The following is a 14,560-nucleotide window of genomic DNA, read 5'->3' as shown; positions in this document are numbered from 1 at the left end:
TGAATATGCGTGTCTTCGGTCCAGGTTGCCAATTCATATGGTTTTATACGACTGCTTTGCTTTCTCTGATAAATTATATGTTCTCGTATTAACTTGCTATTAGATAATCTGTTAAGCTAGGATTCATTTTGTTATACTTTTTCCTGTATCCATAATAATAAGATAATCTATTGAGTATTATTGCTATTGCAAATCATTGAAATTTATAAATTCAATGATTTGTAGACATTTGGGAGACGTTTGATTCATGGATTAGAATTATGAGATAAGAACTATTTTCGATTTACGTGTATTTTTTATGAGAGAAAATACTGTAGTGAACCACGAACCATAATTCGAATCGGGGTACGAATTCCCCAACCAAAAAACTCCTTGATTACTCTTTATTATTTGTTGAAATTTACAAATTCGAAAATCACAAAGAAGTGTTCAAGGAGTAAACTACTAAATATCCTAATAGTTATCACTTATGCTTGCATGTTTTTTTTTTTTTTTTTCTAAAAACTTTTGAAGTTCTCTCATTGAGTGATTTAATTTGCTTTTTCCAACCTTTGTTTTGTTTTAATTCATATCTTATAAAACATCTTATTGCTAAGAATGTAAGTAACAAAAACCATAACATTATAAGAATTCTTAGCAAAAATGAAAGCAACAAAACCCCTAACGTAATGAGAACTCTTATTAAGAATGATAACATTAATATAATAAGATACTAAAAATAATAAAGAGTAATCAAATGAAAGAACAAATAATAAAATATTTACTGCCTTTTATTTTTTAACTCCTCAGTAGAACCTTTTTCGGGAGCAAGTATGATTAAGAAAAGAAAAATATTTAGTTGTAAGAATAAAATTTATGTGCATACTAAGATTAAGTGATTTTTTTTGGGTTTTTTTTTTTTTTTTTTTTTTTTTTTTGCTTTTGTTCTTGCTTTTCAGCCAAGCAGTTTTTCGAAAAGGATTACCAAATATTTGAAATAACGAGTGAAGTTTGACAATGTATAATCAATTGTTATAAAGGGAAAAAGAAGCATAAATGTTAAAGACTAAAATATTATAGTTGCGTTAGAAACTCGTTCTAAAATGATTTTATTTTTTATATGAAAATGAAAATGAAAACGTTTTGAATCTCATACATAAATTATTTTTAAAAATGCATTTGATAGTTTTATCAAGAGATTATTTTCAGTATAAAAAAACTCCATATAATATATATATATATATCTCTGTTCGAGAGAGGAGAAAACGAAAATAAAAAAATAAAAAATGATTAAAAGTCGTTTTTCATTTCTCTCTCATTTTACACTAAACTAAAAAATTATTTCATTTTTATTTTTTGTTTTTATTGCGTTATACGTCGTTTTAAAAACGATTTTATTTTTTATTTTTAAAAAACATAAAAAATAAAAATAAAATCAATTCTAAATACGATCTATACTTTTACTTCCCCAATTTCCCATTTATTATATGAAATTTTTTACAATTCTACCTTCAAGTAATTAATGGTTTAAAAGCAATAATTATCTTTATTATTGCTAATTTGTAGCAACATTTTTTCTGTTTTTATCTTTCGTCAAATGTCTTTTTAGGGGATTTTCACATTGTTGCAGCTATAGCCTATAAGAGAGATGTATCTCAATCTCAGACTCGGGCGTATTACAATAAAGTGAGCAAGGGTCAACACCGGAAGCTTCAAAAGCCAAACCCACGTGGAGAAATACGATTGGTTCTCAGAAACCACCTCGCAGAATATCGAACTCCCATGAGAAAGAAATACCCTTAAAGTTGCTAAAATTTACCAAACCACCACCAGCACTATTTTCATAAAACAGATAATTTTGTGTCCTATTGCGTAAGTCTTCTTTCCTTCTGCTTCTTCTTCTTCAATGGAGACGCTTTTTCACTCCTCTGCATCTACAGCTTTCCTCACTCCAAAATCCTCAATTAATCCGAAACCCACCATAAATATCTCTTCTCTGCCGCCATTGAAGCTCTTTGTTGCCCAGAGTCGGAGAAAATCGGTGATTGTTGGAGCAAAGAAGAAGAGCAACAAACAAGACGCTCACAGTTTTGTTCCTAAACCCGACGAAGCTACTGGCCCATTTCCCGAGGCCGTGCTTCTCAAGCAGGTCCTTTTCTGTTTATGACATTCAAAAGCTTTCATCTTTTTGTTGCGATATTATTCTATTTCCTGTGCTTTAGCTCTAATCTTTGATTCCGAGGTTAGAATTTTTCGTATTTTATTTCAGAAGAAAGTCGAAAAAGACGGTGAATTTCTTCCTGAATTTGCTGATGCTGACGAAGGTAAATAGTTGATTGATAGTAACTCAAAAAAATAAAAATAAAAATAAAAAGTTTCATTTTTGGGAGATGAAATTGAAATAAGTAGTAATATATAGTAATAATTTTTTTTTTTTGCTGTCGAAATTTTGCAGAAAATATTTACCAAGTTCTGAAGCTTCAGCTGGAAAATGACTTGCTAGTGGAAAGCTGTGAGTTTGTAATGTATTCATGAAGTTGAATTTTTCATTTGTGCCCTCTATGATTAGGCAGTTGTAAATAATAAAAGGGGGGTTTTTTTTTTTTTTCATTTGTATTATTTGTTTCTTAAAAGTCAAGATTTTGTTGTCTGTTTCTTTGTTTTGTTGCAGTGCGGCACTATGAAGTGGTGTATTTGATTCATGAGAAGCACGCAGATGAGGTTGAGAAAGTCAATCAGAAAGTTCAAGGTCAACTTTCCTTCCATATTCTAAATTTGCCTTATGATATAATTCTTATGCCAATGCCAAGGATATTCAATATTGGTGCACTCAAACTCTCACAACATTTCCACTGCATTTTTCTTGTTCTTTTTACTATATTTTTGGTATAGAAGAATCTGTAGTAGTTGACAAGTGTGTGGAATTGTGAACAGCTTATTTCGAAATTGTGAATGTGTACTAGTCCACTTTGCATTCTCAATTTCCATAGATGTAGATAGGCTCTTCTTTATCTTGTCTATCTAGAGTCAATAAGTTTAGGATTTATGTGCATATGATTTCTATATGTTAACTGTAACGGGTTCCCCGAGATGCAAAAACGAAGTTAGTAGGATGGTAGCTGGAAATTTCTTGCTCGAAGAATCACTTTGAGGAACACGTTACATGACATTTCTTGAGTGAATGATGTCCAGAAAGTTAGAAACTTGGTGATGCACGTATATAGAAGAGAGAGGGAAATTAACGAATTGAGAGAGAGAGAGAGAGAGAGGAAATTCTAAATTGTTAACATCAATAATCATGGTCAGTACAACCATTAGGTCTCTTTATAGAAAAATAGAAAAAAATGATAAGATAAACTAAACGTAACAATGAGATAAACTTAACGTAAACAATCCTAATAGATGAATGTATATTTTAAATTTCTAGTTATCTATATATGGTTTTCATCATTTATGTAAAATTTTCTTTGTGTTTTGAAGTTATAGCCTATTTTGTCTTTGGAGTAGTACTTGAAATCTGTCACAACTTGTTATTGATTGTTTTGACATGTTGCAGATTTTTTGAGGGAGAAGAGAGGCAAAATATGGAGACTAAATGATTGGGGAATGCGCAGACTGGCATACAAGATACAGAAAGCAAAGAATGCCCATTACTTTTTGATGAACTTTGAGATTGAAGCCAAGTGGATAAACGATTTCAAGAGCATGTTGGACAAGGAGGAAAGAGTCATTCGGCATCTCGTGATGAAGAGGGACGAGGCGATCACGGAGGATTGCCCTCCTCCTCCTGAGTTACACACTCTACGTGCCGGTATGGATGATGATGAAGAAGAAGAGGATGATCTAGATTATGACGATGAATACTATGATGAGGAGTGGGATGGTGAAGGTGAGATTGATGAGTACGGCAATGAAGACGGGGACGGGGTTATTTTTGTTAACAGTGATGAGGAAGATGAAGATAGAACTAGCAGTAGCAAGACAAGAATAAACAAATTGAGAGCTGAGAAAGTAGCTAGGTAGGTAGTTGAAACTTTTTCATGGTTCTTAACCTTTGCAGCCATGTTTCATGGTCAAATAGATAATGGAGGAGTTTTTTTTTTTTTTTTTTTATGTATTTGTGGTAAAATGGTCATCTAATGATTCAAAGAAGATTGCATTTTAAATTGTTGGATTTGTGTGATTGCACATATTATCCTTAAAATCAATATGAAGTGGAACTTTGGATCCAGCATTTACCCAATTAAATAAGCATTCAGGATTGCTAAACTTTCTAATGAGTGAGCCCTAACACCAAATGAACAAGTTAAAAGAAAAAGGACGGGACAAATTTCAAGTAATTTCTCTGAATTTTTACATAAAGTTCAAGTCATCCCCATAGTTGCATTTGTAAGTTATTCTTCAACTTTTTATTTATTTATTTTTTTGGGTCTTAGAGCATCTTCAATGTAATGTTATAATTGATGTGCCAATTACAAATTTAGATTTGAGAGCAAAAAATACTCTCCAATGTAATGTTATTTGTTGTATTAAATTTTTCATATGTTATATTTTGCGGTAAATTTCTCACTAAGTATAGCATGTGAAAATTTTGCTATTTAATTGCTATTAGTTGAAATGTTTATTTTTTTCATGTAATTATTGCAATTTTTGTAATTTTTAATTATTTTAAACATATAAATTTACTTTTACAATTTTTAAAGATTAATAATTATATAAAAAGTAGATTTGACATTTCAAATAAAAGTAAAAATGAAAATAAATATACAATTGATATTAAGCTTAGTCTTATTTTGTCCCTTTTTTTTAATGATTGGTAAGGTGGCAATAGACAGAGAAAAGTGGCATGAGAATTAAGCTTAAGATGCCTTATCCTTTCGGTATCCGAAACTGAATATGCTCAAAGTATATTGCTCATTGTTAATCATTATGTTTTGTTTACAAAACTATCATTTAAAATTAAACATCAACATTTCTTCTCCAAATATATATATATATATATATATAATGCACACACACATATATGCATGTGTATGTATATATGAACATGTCTAAAAAAATTGTGGAGGCAACGGAGGCTAAAGAACAAAAATAAGGAAGCAACCACTACTTTTCCTTTAGAAATTTGAACGAGCAAACATGATTGATCAAGAATGCTTCAAATTACTAGGCATGGCTTGGAGTTAGTAGCTATGTAACATTCACAACAATTTTTTTTCCCCTTGAAATAACGGGTTGAAACATTTTAAATTTTTGAGCTTTATTATTTATTATCATTAGTGATGGCGTTAGCAACAATAAAATTTGTAGGTAGTACAAAGTAAAATTATTGGGTTCCACACTTGTATAATTTGGCAGTTTTAATGCACCAATACACATTTTGATTGCAAAACTAACGATGATTACTATTTGTCATAAGAAAAATGATATTTATTCCTATCGAAATAAAACTCTATCACTCATAAAAATAATAGATCTTACTAGATTGGTCTCATTTATTCACCTAATAAGACCCACTTTATGTGAATAGCGGAGTTTTTAACTCCATCTAAATAAATATATATATTTTTGTCATAAACTTTTCCTAAAAAAAAAAATTAAAAAAAAAAGCATCACTTTCCCGATACGGAAACCCTTATAAAAATGAATGGCCCCTAATATTCAAACTACAATGTACGTGTACGTAGAATGTTTTTCCATAATAATATAAATTCACGTTCATCCATTTAAGCTTTCTTTCCTCAAAACAAAACCCAACAAGTTGAAGAAACAAGCCATGAACACCATGTCTAGACAACTCTACTCAATGTCTCTCCCAACGGCAGAAATGAAGGCCAAAGCAGAAGTCTATTACGGCGACGAAATCTGCAAGGCAAAGTTCACTCTTTTGTTGTCCCAAATAGGCTTCCCTGATGGCCTTCTCACCTTGGAGGACATAGAAGAAGGTGGATATGTCGAGGACATTGGATTTGTGTGGCTCAAGCGCAAGAAGATGATGAAGGAGCACAAGTTTGAGAATATCGTCGTGTGTTATGACGCCGTCGTGACGGCAATGTCGAGGACATTGGATTTGTGTGGCTCAAGCGCAAGAAGATGATGAAGAAGGAGCACAAGTTTGAGAATATCGTCGTGTGTTATGACGCCGTCGTGACGGCGTATTTGGAGCCTAATAGGATCAAGAACTTGACTGGTGTCAAGGCCAAGGAGTTCTTGGTTTGGATTAGTTTGAGTGAGATTTATGTGAATAATGATAATCATGATTCAGCTTATAAGTCCAAGCTCATTACCTTCAAGACTTCAATGGGTTTGTCCAAGTCCTTTCCAATTTCTGCTTTTGAGTAATTAAAAGCAATGGAAGGGACATGTCAAAATGTGACTGAAATTATAAGTACATAAATAATGTATGGTGGGGTGTTACTATGAATGTATTGATTAATTTGTACATTGTATGTGATGGGTTTTTTTTTTTTCCCTTTAATTTGGTTATTTGGTTTGCCGTGTGAATGAAAGACAAGACAAGAATATGCTTGAAAATGTTTATTCTCTTAGAATATGCTGTTAAAAATATGCCAAAAGAAAGGACACATTCTATCCAAGTATTCTACGTAACCAAATTGCCAAATTGACGAAGTTTTGAAATGTGCAGTGATATTTTTTAGGAGAATTTTGTAGTAGAGTAATCAAAATACCTTACTAATGTAATGTAATGTAATGTAATTGTAGACTCTCATATCACCTCAGAATTATTCTAGAGCAAGAAAAAATTAAGAAAATAAAAATATGAAAACATAACGAAACTTGAGGTTCCAAAATTTTGTAGTACTAATAAATTTTGTTTTTTAACCCGACCAAGAACTTCCATATTTTCTATTGCCGTAGAATGAGTTATATCAAAAGAAAAGAAAACAAAACAAAACAAAAGAAGAAGAAGAAAGATAGCATTTCCTGGATTCATGAAACATGTGTGAATAAACTGCCTTGCAATAACCCTACACATTTCACAAAGTAGATAGAAAACGCTTTTCAAAGTTTTGAGTTTATTGGTTCTTGAATCATTACTTACCCAACTCATCTCAAGATTGACAGATCAAGTATAAGGAGACGTTTGGTTTATGGATTAGTATCATGAGATTATAACCATTTTCGATTTACGTGTTTTTTTGTGTGAGAAAAAACAATATATCAAACCATGAACATGATTCAAAATCTTCTTTACATAAATGTTTCATCATAAAAATGTTACACTAACACCCCATAATTTTTGTCAATATTACGTTATAATGACACTTTAACTTAAGAGGTGTAATATAATATTGATAAAAATCAGGGGTAGGAGTTATTTTTTTATTTTTTCCTTTAGGGCGTTATACCATAATTCCAACAAGAAGACAAAGTTTTATCTTCTAAATTATGCCAAATTTTCAACGGCCATCTAACTAAATCTTACACGTATCTGACCTCCAGAAACTCCTCTTGAATTGGCAACTAGCTCTCAATACCTTAGGTGGCACTTCATATTTTTGGCTTCATATTCTCCTCCAAGACGTGTAGTATTTTTCTTGCTCAACTGTCCAAGCTAGTCTTCAATAAGTGATCACACATATAAATATGAAGAGTGTCATCAATGAGAAATGCATCACTTGTAACAGAAAGTCAAGAACCATGGCGAGAGCTAGTGACATTACCACCATTGTTGCCTTTGTGATCTTCCTCCTTCCGAAATCTCAATCCTCCGAAGTACACCGAGATCGTAGCTCCTCCTCCATCCCACAATCCGATGTTGACCTTCTAGAATTCCCTCTAAATCTAGAGTTCCTTGAAGCCGAGTTCTTCTTGTTTGGAGCATTGGGTTATGGCTTGGACAGAGTTGCTCCAAACTTGACCAATGGAGGCCCATCGCCCATCGGCGCTAGACGCGCCAATTTGGACACCCTCACGAGGGATATCATCTTGCAATTCGCATGGCAAGAAGTTGGACACTTGAGGTTCTATGTTCTCTCATATTTTCTCTCAAATTACATGGCTTCAAGTACATATTGTTGTTCATATATGACATAAGACTTAAAACATGTTGTAACGCAGGGCTATTCAGAACACAGTGAAAGGATTCCCAAGGCCATTGTTGGATTTAAGTCCGTCATCATTTGCAAACGTCATGGATCTTGCAGTTGGGAGAAGATTGAATCCTCCTTTCAATCCTTACGCAAATACGCTTAACTTTCTTCTTGCATCATACCTAGTTCCCTATGTTGGACTCACTGGCTATGTGGGATCAAATCCAAAACTCAAAAGTTATGCTTCCAAGAAGGTAAATATTCAAAGCATTAACAGTAAGGCCTTGTTTGGTAGGGGAGAGAAGTGAAAGGAAGGAAAAGGGTGGAAGGATTAGTGCATGGTTTTCTTTCCTTCATATACGTCATATTCATTTTTTTCATTTTGTCTGCGAGGTTCTCAGCTTGTGGCGGGTCTTCTAGGTGTAGAATCAGGCCAAGATGCTGTGATAAGAGCCCTGCTATATCAGCGTGCACTGCAGAGAGTGCCGCCGTATGGGATAACCGTGGCAGAATTCACGAACCAAATTTCAGAGCTAAGGAATAGGCTAGGGTCTGCAGGCTTGAAAGATGAAGGGCTTGTGGTCCCACTTCTTCTAAGTGCCGAGGGAAGAGTCGCAGGCAATGTGCTCGCCGGAGACGAGTACTCACTGGCATATGCAAGGACTCCAGAGGAGATACTTAGGATTGTATATGGGAGTGGGAATGAAGAAAGGCCTGGGGGTTTCTATCCAAACGGAGCTAATGGTCGTATAGCAACATCTCATCTTAATCCTGTCTAAAAGCTAAGATGAGTTCTTGTATTGCTGATCCCCATGTTTACTATTTATGTTTATTTGACTGTAAGCTCTTTCCAAGATAGTAAATAACACAGCTTTTTAAAAGCTTTTGAGCCTAATATGAGTTTCCGGGCAAGTACAGACATGAAAACCAAAAGTCATCGTTTAGTGCATGAAAACCAAAAGTGAAAAGGAACTTGGAAATAGATGGGACTTTGTAGTATATAGGTAAAAAATATTTTAATTGCAATGCGTCTATCATATATGTACAAAATTGTCAGCTTACAGGAAAGTGAACAAAATTGAAGAAAGACAACTTACATGATATATTGCATATCAGCACAACAAAGATCCAAAGGGAATGTGGAGCTACACTTGTCGATGAGCTATACTTTTTCTAACAGCAATATCTGTAGACACCACGTCTTTATTGTCTTCCAAACTCGAGCCCCTAACTTATCGCAGCTGGAGTTTAAGCACAGCTATAGTCAGAGCATAATTAACTGAAACTTCTTCAGCTGACAGTGTTACACCACTTGAAATCAAGTAAACCATTGTCCGCATTGGCAGAAATGTGGTATCTCAATGTCCTTAAAAAGTCATCATTTTGAGAATAATATGTAACTCAAGAAATGAGCAGATGAGCAGTCCAAATTGTGAAAGGTGGCAGCTATGGAATGTTAGAACCTAATCGATTCATCCATCAGAAAAATGAGACCAAAAACCTTGAAACTGACCAGTAAGTACTATGGGGTCAGAGAAAGGAAGTACTGACTTGGGCAACAGCTGGAGGCCACAGCTTCATATCCATGAAGCGTAGTTTGAAACTAAAGATAGCAGAATCTGCAAACTCTCAGTGACTCCCTTACATGCCGTGTATCTGTATATCGCAGGTGAAAGCAGCATTCTCAATTCTGCTTTTATCCCTTTGAACCGAGATGCAACAAGGACACTTCAAGTAAATTTCCATAGTCCAACGAAGTAATTGTCGGTGATAAGTTGACATTCTTTAAGAGTATCCAAATTCAGAAGCTTTATCCCTTACCAAGAATATCATCCACAACATGTATTGGCCCCAAATGACCTAGAGTGTTGAAGAAACACCGGACCAACACATTCCATGTGGCAAAGTTGGGCCAAACCCCTTCACTTACCATCTTCTGAAGATAAACAATGGCCTCCTCTAAACCTATAGAGTTACAGATTCCCCACATAAGACTAGTGTAGGTCATCACATCAGGGCGCCACTTTTTCGATGAGCCAATTCTTTCAAATAGTTGGATTGCAGTCCTAACCCTGTCCTGCTTACAGTAGGCATAAATAAGAGTGTTATATGTAATGGCATCAGGCTTTTCTCCTCCTACAAGCATTTTGCCAACTATCTGCAAAGCCTTCTCAGGCAAACCGGCATGACAAAACCCATAAAGGATCGTATTACAAGTAACTAAATTTAGCTCCATTTCCCTTTCCTTCATCTCTCTAATGAGTCCAAAAGCATCTTTAAATCTGTTCATCTTGAACAGACCATCTAATAACTCATTATATGTTGTGATGTTGGGCGAGCAACCATATCTCCTCATCTCATCAAGCACTTTTAGAGCCCACTCCACATTTCCACTTCCACATAACCCCTTGATGAGAGTGTTGAACGTGATGGTATTTGGAGGACAACCTTCCGCATTCATATTCTCTATAAGAAAATAAGCCCTCTTGAACATAGAATTCCTACAGAGGACATCTACCATGCAAGTATACACGACGACATTAGGACGACAACCGCGTCTCATCATGTTGTTCCACGTCTCCGACGCGCCAAAAAGGTCACCGGCTTTTGCAAAGCCATCAATAAGAGTGCTGTATATGGTAACATTTGGCGAGCACCCATTTCTCTCCATCTGATGGACAATAGATACAGCTTTATCCACATTTGTAGTGGAGCAGAGACCGTGTATTAGAGTACTATACGCAACGACATTAGGCTGGAATCCCTCGCTAATCATCCGGTCCCACAATTCAAGAGCTTCAAGCACTCTTCCTTCCAAAAACAACCCCTTAATTAAGGAAGAAAACGTATGAACATTAGGGTCACACCCTTTAACAAACATTTTACACAAAATCGCAAGAGACAAGTTGACACATCCAACATCAGAAAGCGAACTAATAACAGTCGAGTACGTGATAACATTCGGGTGGATTCCCTTATCTGCCATTTCACCCAACAACCCCAAAGCCTCCTCAATTCTATTCTCCTTGCACAAACCATTGATCAAAGCATTATAAACCGGCAAAACAGGCTCGAACCCAACAGCAAGCGCTCTCGCCTCATCAACTTTCCTGCGCGTGCACAACGACGAAACTATCGTGGTGTAGCTAACGGCATCGGGAGAGCACCCCCTCTTGGACATTTCTACAAGCAACTTGCGGGCATTATCCACCCTATCATTCTTACACAAAGCCTTAAGAAGAACATTATAAGTAAACACATTTGGAACCAACCCATCTCTCTTCATATTAGTATAAACCGGATTAATCATGTTAAACCTATTCTCGCTAAGCAAAGCATCCAAAACATGATTGTAAATCCTCACCGTCGGTTTACACCCAAACTCACTTATCCTATAAAACATCTTCAAAGCCTCCTCTGCCCAACCAATTTGCCTATAAACAAGAATAATATACGAGAAAAATCAATACTTTAAGGAATATTTCCAAAGAAATACCAACAATATCAGCAAAAAAAGTAGTCTTTGATCATTGCCTGTAGGAATTGATAACGGTGACGAACAAATCCTCAGAGCATGCGATTCCTTGGAGCTTCATCTGGTGAAGAAGGTACTGGATTCTATCGATTTGGCCATGGCGGGAGAGCTTGTCGATCATGGCGTGGTAGGTTAACGGAGTGTGGCTGAAAGCTCCGGAATTGGAGATGGATTTGAAGAAGTCCATGGCTAGGGCAAGGTCGGGCTCCTGGTTCAGCCTCTTAAGCACATCGGATTCCTTGAAGACAGGTTCGGAGTCGTTGGGATTTGGAATTGGCTTCGTGGTGTTGAGGAGGAAGAAGGGTTTCGCCATTGGAGATTTACGTAGCTTAAGCGCTAAAGAACGTCCTTCTTTCAAGTACATTTTCAGATTTTTCGCTCTGAAATTTTCTGGTAGGAAGAATAAGAAGAAGAAGGAATGGAGTGTAGTTTTGGGAATATAATGGGCGTAAAATCGTCTTTTCGGTAGAAAGTTTTGCTTTTTAAATATTCAGAAATTAGAGGTGTTTAAATAAATATGACAACTTTAGAGGAGGAATGTGGAATTTTATGAAAAAAGAGCTTCGAAAAAAAGTAGAGTTCGGAATTCACAAAGAAAGAGCAAAAGCAAGAGAGAGATTTCTGATTGATTAAGAGTTGTTTTGCCTCTGGAGATTTCTCTGATCGGTTTTCATCTTCAGTAAAAGTAAGATTCTTTGTATTTTTTCTCTCTGAATTCTTTTTTTTTTCTTTTTCTTTGGGTGAGCTTCCAATCATAGATCTGTATTGTTACAATTACAATTTGTATTCTATATGACAACAAATCTGAAAAGTAATGCCTTTATTGTTTCCTAACTTCTTCAAGTTTAGTTTTTTCTTCTTTTTCTTTTCCCCTTCGATTTCCTCGAATGTTGAATTCTAATTTGATTTTTCTGCTGTTGAATGGGATTGTCAGGAAACTTGGAATTTTCTTTTTTGGTCTTTTTTTTCAGTAGCTCTGTTTGGATTAAGACTTTATAGTGGAAAAAGGAGGAGATTTTCTTAATAAGCATTAGAATTGAGCTACATTTGATTCCCACTTCAAATTTCTTTGCCTCTATACGGTTTTTTTTCCCACCCTTTTTTTTCTTGGTCTTGTTGACTTAAAATCTGATTTGGTGATTAGTGGATGCTTAATTATTGATAAGTTTAATTGAATGAATAAATGAGGGAATACACTAAACTTATTTTTTACCATGATTTGACCTTTGAGAATGATGATCTTGGGATTGCTTAGGCCAATTTGATCCTTAGTTGAGTACCTGTCATGTCCGTTTCATTAGTTCTAATCACAACTCAAGTTTTTACTACAGTATTTCTATCACAAAAATTTAAATTCAACTTTTTCTGCTATAGTATTTTCTCTAACATAAATTCACTTTTAAACTCAAACATTAGAAACAGCTTTGTTCTTCATCCAAAAAACAGGGAAAGATTTCTTTTCTTTTCTCTCTCTTTCTTTCTTTTTTTCATGTGCCATTACTGGCGAACGAATGCCGTTGCAGTCCTGAATAGAATTCATTGTGAAATGCGTGCTTAATTTAGCCAATTTTGCAGTGTTGGTTTGGTTATGAAATCTGGGAGGGTTTCAGAAACAATTGTATACTGGATGTTTTGCATGGTATGCTCCATGGAACTTTTAAGAGTTGACTTACTATTTTGCAAGCAAGAATGTCCGGTATGATAGTGGTTGTATTGCATGTAACCCATGATTGAACATACAGGGAGAAGTGTCTCCTTCTTCCACCTATTCATGTGTTTACGTACAAAACAAGGAACGCCAATTTGGTAGGGCCTGCTTAGATTGAGAAGAATGAAATAGCTTTGCTTACGACATCGTGCATATCTTCCGAGGGATTAGTATCTGCACAGTGATGAAAGGAAGGAATCTATCGCCTGCTCGTTGATGTATCAAGAACACAAGTAATTTCCTTTGTTGTACGGAAAGAGGACACGACGTGTAGCCCTGTTAATTTTGTGGTGGAAAATTTTGGTTTAGGTTCTTCATGAAGCTGCTTTTCTTCTTTTAAGTTTACTAACCTTTTGCATTGATGGATATGATCCACTCCGTTCAAGTCCGTTCTTTTGCTTTAATAAAACGCATTTGGTTGAGTAAACATACGGTTGGATGAAAGTAAGCATATATCATTCCAATTATCCATATGTATCGATCAAGTCCTGACCGAAAATGCCACTCATGCAAGGGGTGAACCTGTGTTTTTGCAGCTGGATCTGCGTAACCTGCAAGTTGAGGACTCTCGGTTAGTGAACTGCAACATTATGAGATAAATATTAACATTCTGGAAGTTACTGACCGAGAAAGAAAGTGAATGGGCTCCAGACCAACTCAAACACTCCAGGTATTTCCCATACCACGATAACCACAAAGAAGCAAGAGATGATTTTTAGCGCTATGACTGAACTGTTCTCGTTATACTTGTTCAGAATACCAAGTGCCCCGTAAACCATAAGGGTGAACAGAGTGTGCATGGGGCAAATGTAGTATAGCATGTAACTGTTGTCTAGGACAACGCAGCACAAGAAAACCAGGAAATTAAGCCGCCACATCATCTGCTCAGCAAGATTGTTTAAAATTAGTTTGAAGTGCACTAGATGCTGAAAACTAAAGAAGCAATCGTAGATTGCTAAGGGATGGACTGCAAACCTGTGCAAATCTTGCCACGCTGAAATCCTTGCGGACATAGTAATATGAAAAGTTTCCAAATCCAGTCATCCAAACATATGCAGCAATGAATACTCGAATTGCATTGTAAATTTCTTTTGCAGCAAAGTAGTGGTACATCAAGAACAAAACCTGAGAGAGAAAGGGAGTAAAACAAAACAAATAATGTGAAATACTTGATTCACGAATTCTTAAACAGCATTTGTGAAAACCAAAATCGGTGTTCTGACATCTAATCTGTTTATCTTGGAATTGCATAAGAAACGGTCATGTGCACTTTAGATAAGCATA

The 14,560-nt window shown here is 35.4% G+C and overlaps 5 protein-coding genes across 5 annotated transcripts; 3 read left to right on the top strand and 2 right to left on the bottom strand.

Annotated features, from left to right (window-relative positions):
- Positions 1-1,871: 1,871 nt before the first annotated feature.
- LOC21389407 (30S ribosomal protein S6) lies at positions 1,872-4,066 on the top strand. The gene is made up of 5 exons (XM_010104593.2): positions 1,872-2,128; positions 2,249-2,303; positions 2,435-2,491; positions 2,651-2,728; positions 3,536-4,066. The coding sequence occupies exons 1-5, from the start codon at positions 1,886-1,888 to the stop codon at positions 4,000-4,002; spliced, it is 900 nt and encodes a 299-aa protein (XP_010102895.1). The 5' UTR covers positions 1,872-1,885; the 3' UTR covers positions 4,003-4,066.
- Positions 4,067-5,755: 1,689 nt separating this feature from the next.
- Positions 5,756-6,321, top strand: LOC21389406. The gene is made up of 2 exons (XM_024169802.1): positions 5,756-6,001; positions 6,088-6,321. The coding sequence occupies exons 1-2, from the start codon at positions 5,756-5,758 to the stop codon at positions 6,319-6,321; spliced, it is 480 nt and encodes a 159-aa protein (XP_024025570.1).
- A 1,209-nt stretch (positions 6,322-7,530) lies between these two features.
- On the top strand, positions 7,531-8,928 carry LOC21389405 (desiccation-related protein PCC13-62). The gene is made up of 3 exons (XM_010104591.2): positions 7,531-7,964; positions 8,062-8,287; positions 8,435-8,928. Exons 1-3 carry the CDS (start codon positions 7,588-7,590, stop codon positions 8,810-8,812), a joined length of 981 nt encoding a protein of 326 aa, XP_010102893.2. The 5' UTR covers positions 7,531-7,587; the 3' UTR covers positions 8,813-8,928.
- An 86-nt stretch (positions 8,929-9,014) lies between these two features.
- On the bottom strand, positions 9,015-12,001 carry LOC21389404 (pentatricopeptide repeat-containing protein At3g48810). The gene is made up of 2 exons (XM_024169793.1): positions 11,568-12,001; positions 9,015-11,467 (listed from the first exon to the last, which is right to left on the bottom strand). Exons 1-2 carry the CDS (start codon positions 11,930-11,932, stop codon positions 9,844-9,846), a joined length of 1,989 nt encoding a protein of 662 aa, XP_024025561.1. The 5' UTR covers positions 11,933-12,001; the 3' UTR covers positions 9,015-9,843.
- A 1,104-nt stretch (positions 12,002-13,105) lies between these two features.
- On the bottom strand, positions 13,106-14,377 carry LOC21389403 (protein REDUCED WALL ACETYLATION 1). Its single transcript, XM_024169801.1, has 3 exons — positions 14,252-14,377; positions 13,902-14,157; positions 13,106-13,827 (listed from the first exon to the last, which is right to left on the bottom strand). Exons 1-3 carry the CDS (start codon positions 14,318-14,320, stop codon positions 13,658-13,660), a joined length of 495 nt encoding a protein of 164 aa, XP_024025569.1. The 5' UTR covers positions 14,321-14,377; the 3' UTR covers positions 13,106-13,657.
- Between the last annotated feature and the right edge of the window lie 183 nt (positions 14,378-14,560).

The sequence above is a fragment of the Morus notabilis genome, unplaced genomic scaffold, assembly GCF_000414095.1.
Source record: "Morus notabilis unplaced genomic scaffold, ASM41409v2 Scaffold781, whole genome shotgun sequence".
NCBI classification, from domain to species: Eukaryota; Viridiplantae; Streptophyta; class Magnoliopsida; order Rosales; family Moraceae; genus Morus; species Morus notabilis.
The sequence above is the reverse complement of the archived record's forward strand: the minus strand, read 5'-3'. Positions and strand labels throughout refer to the sequence as shown.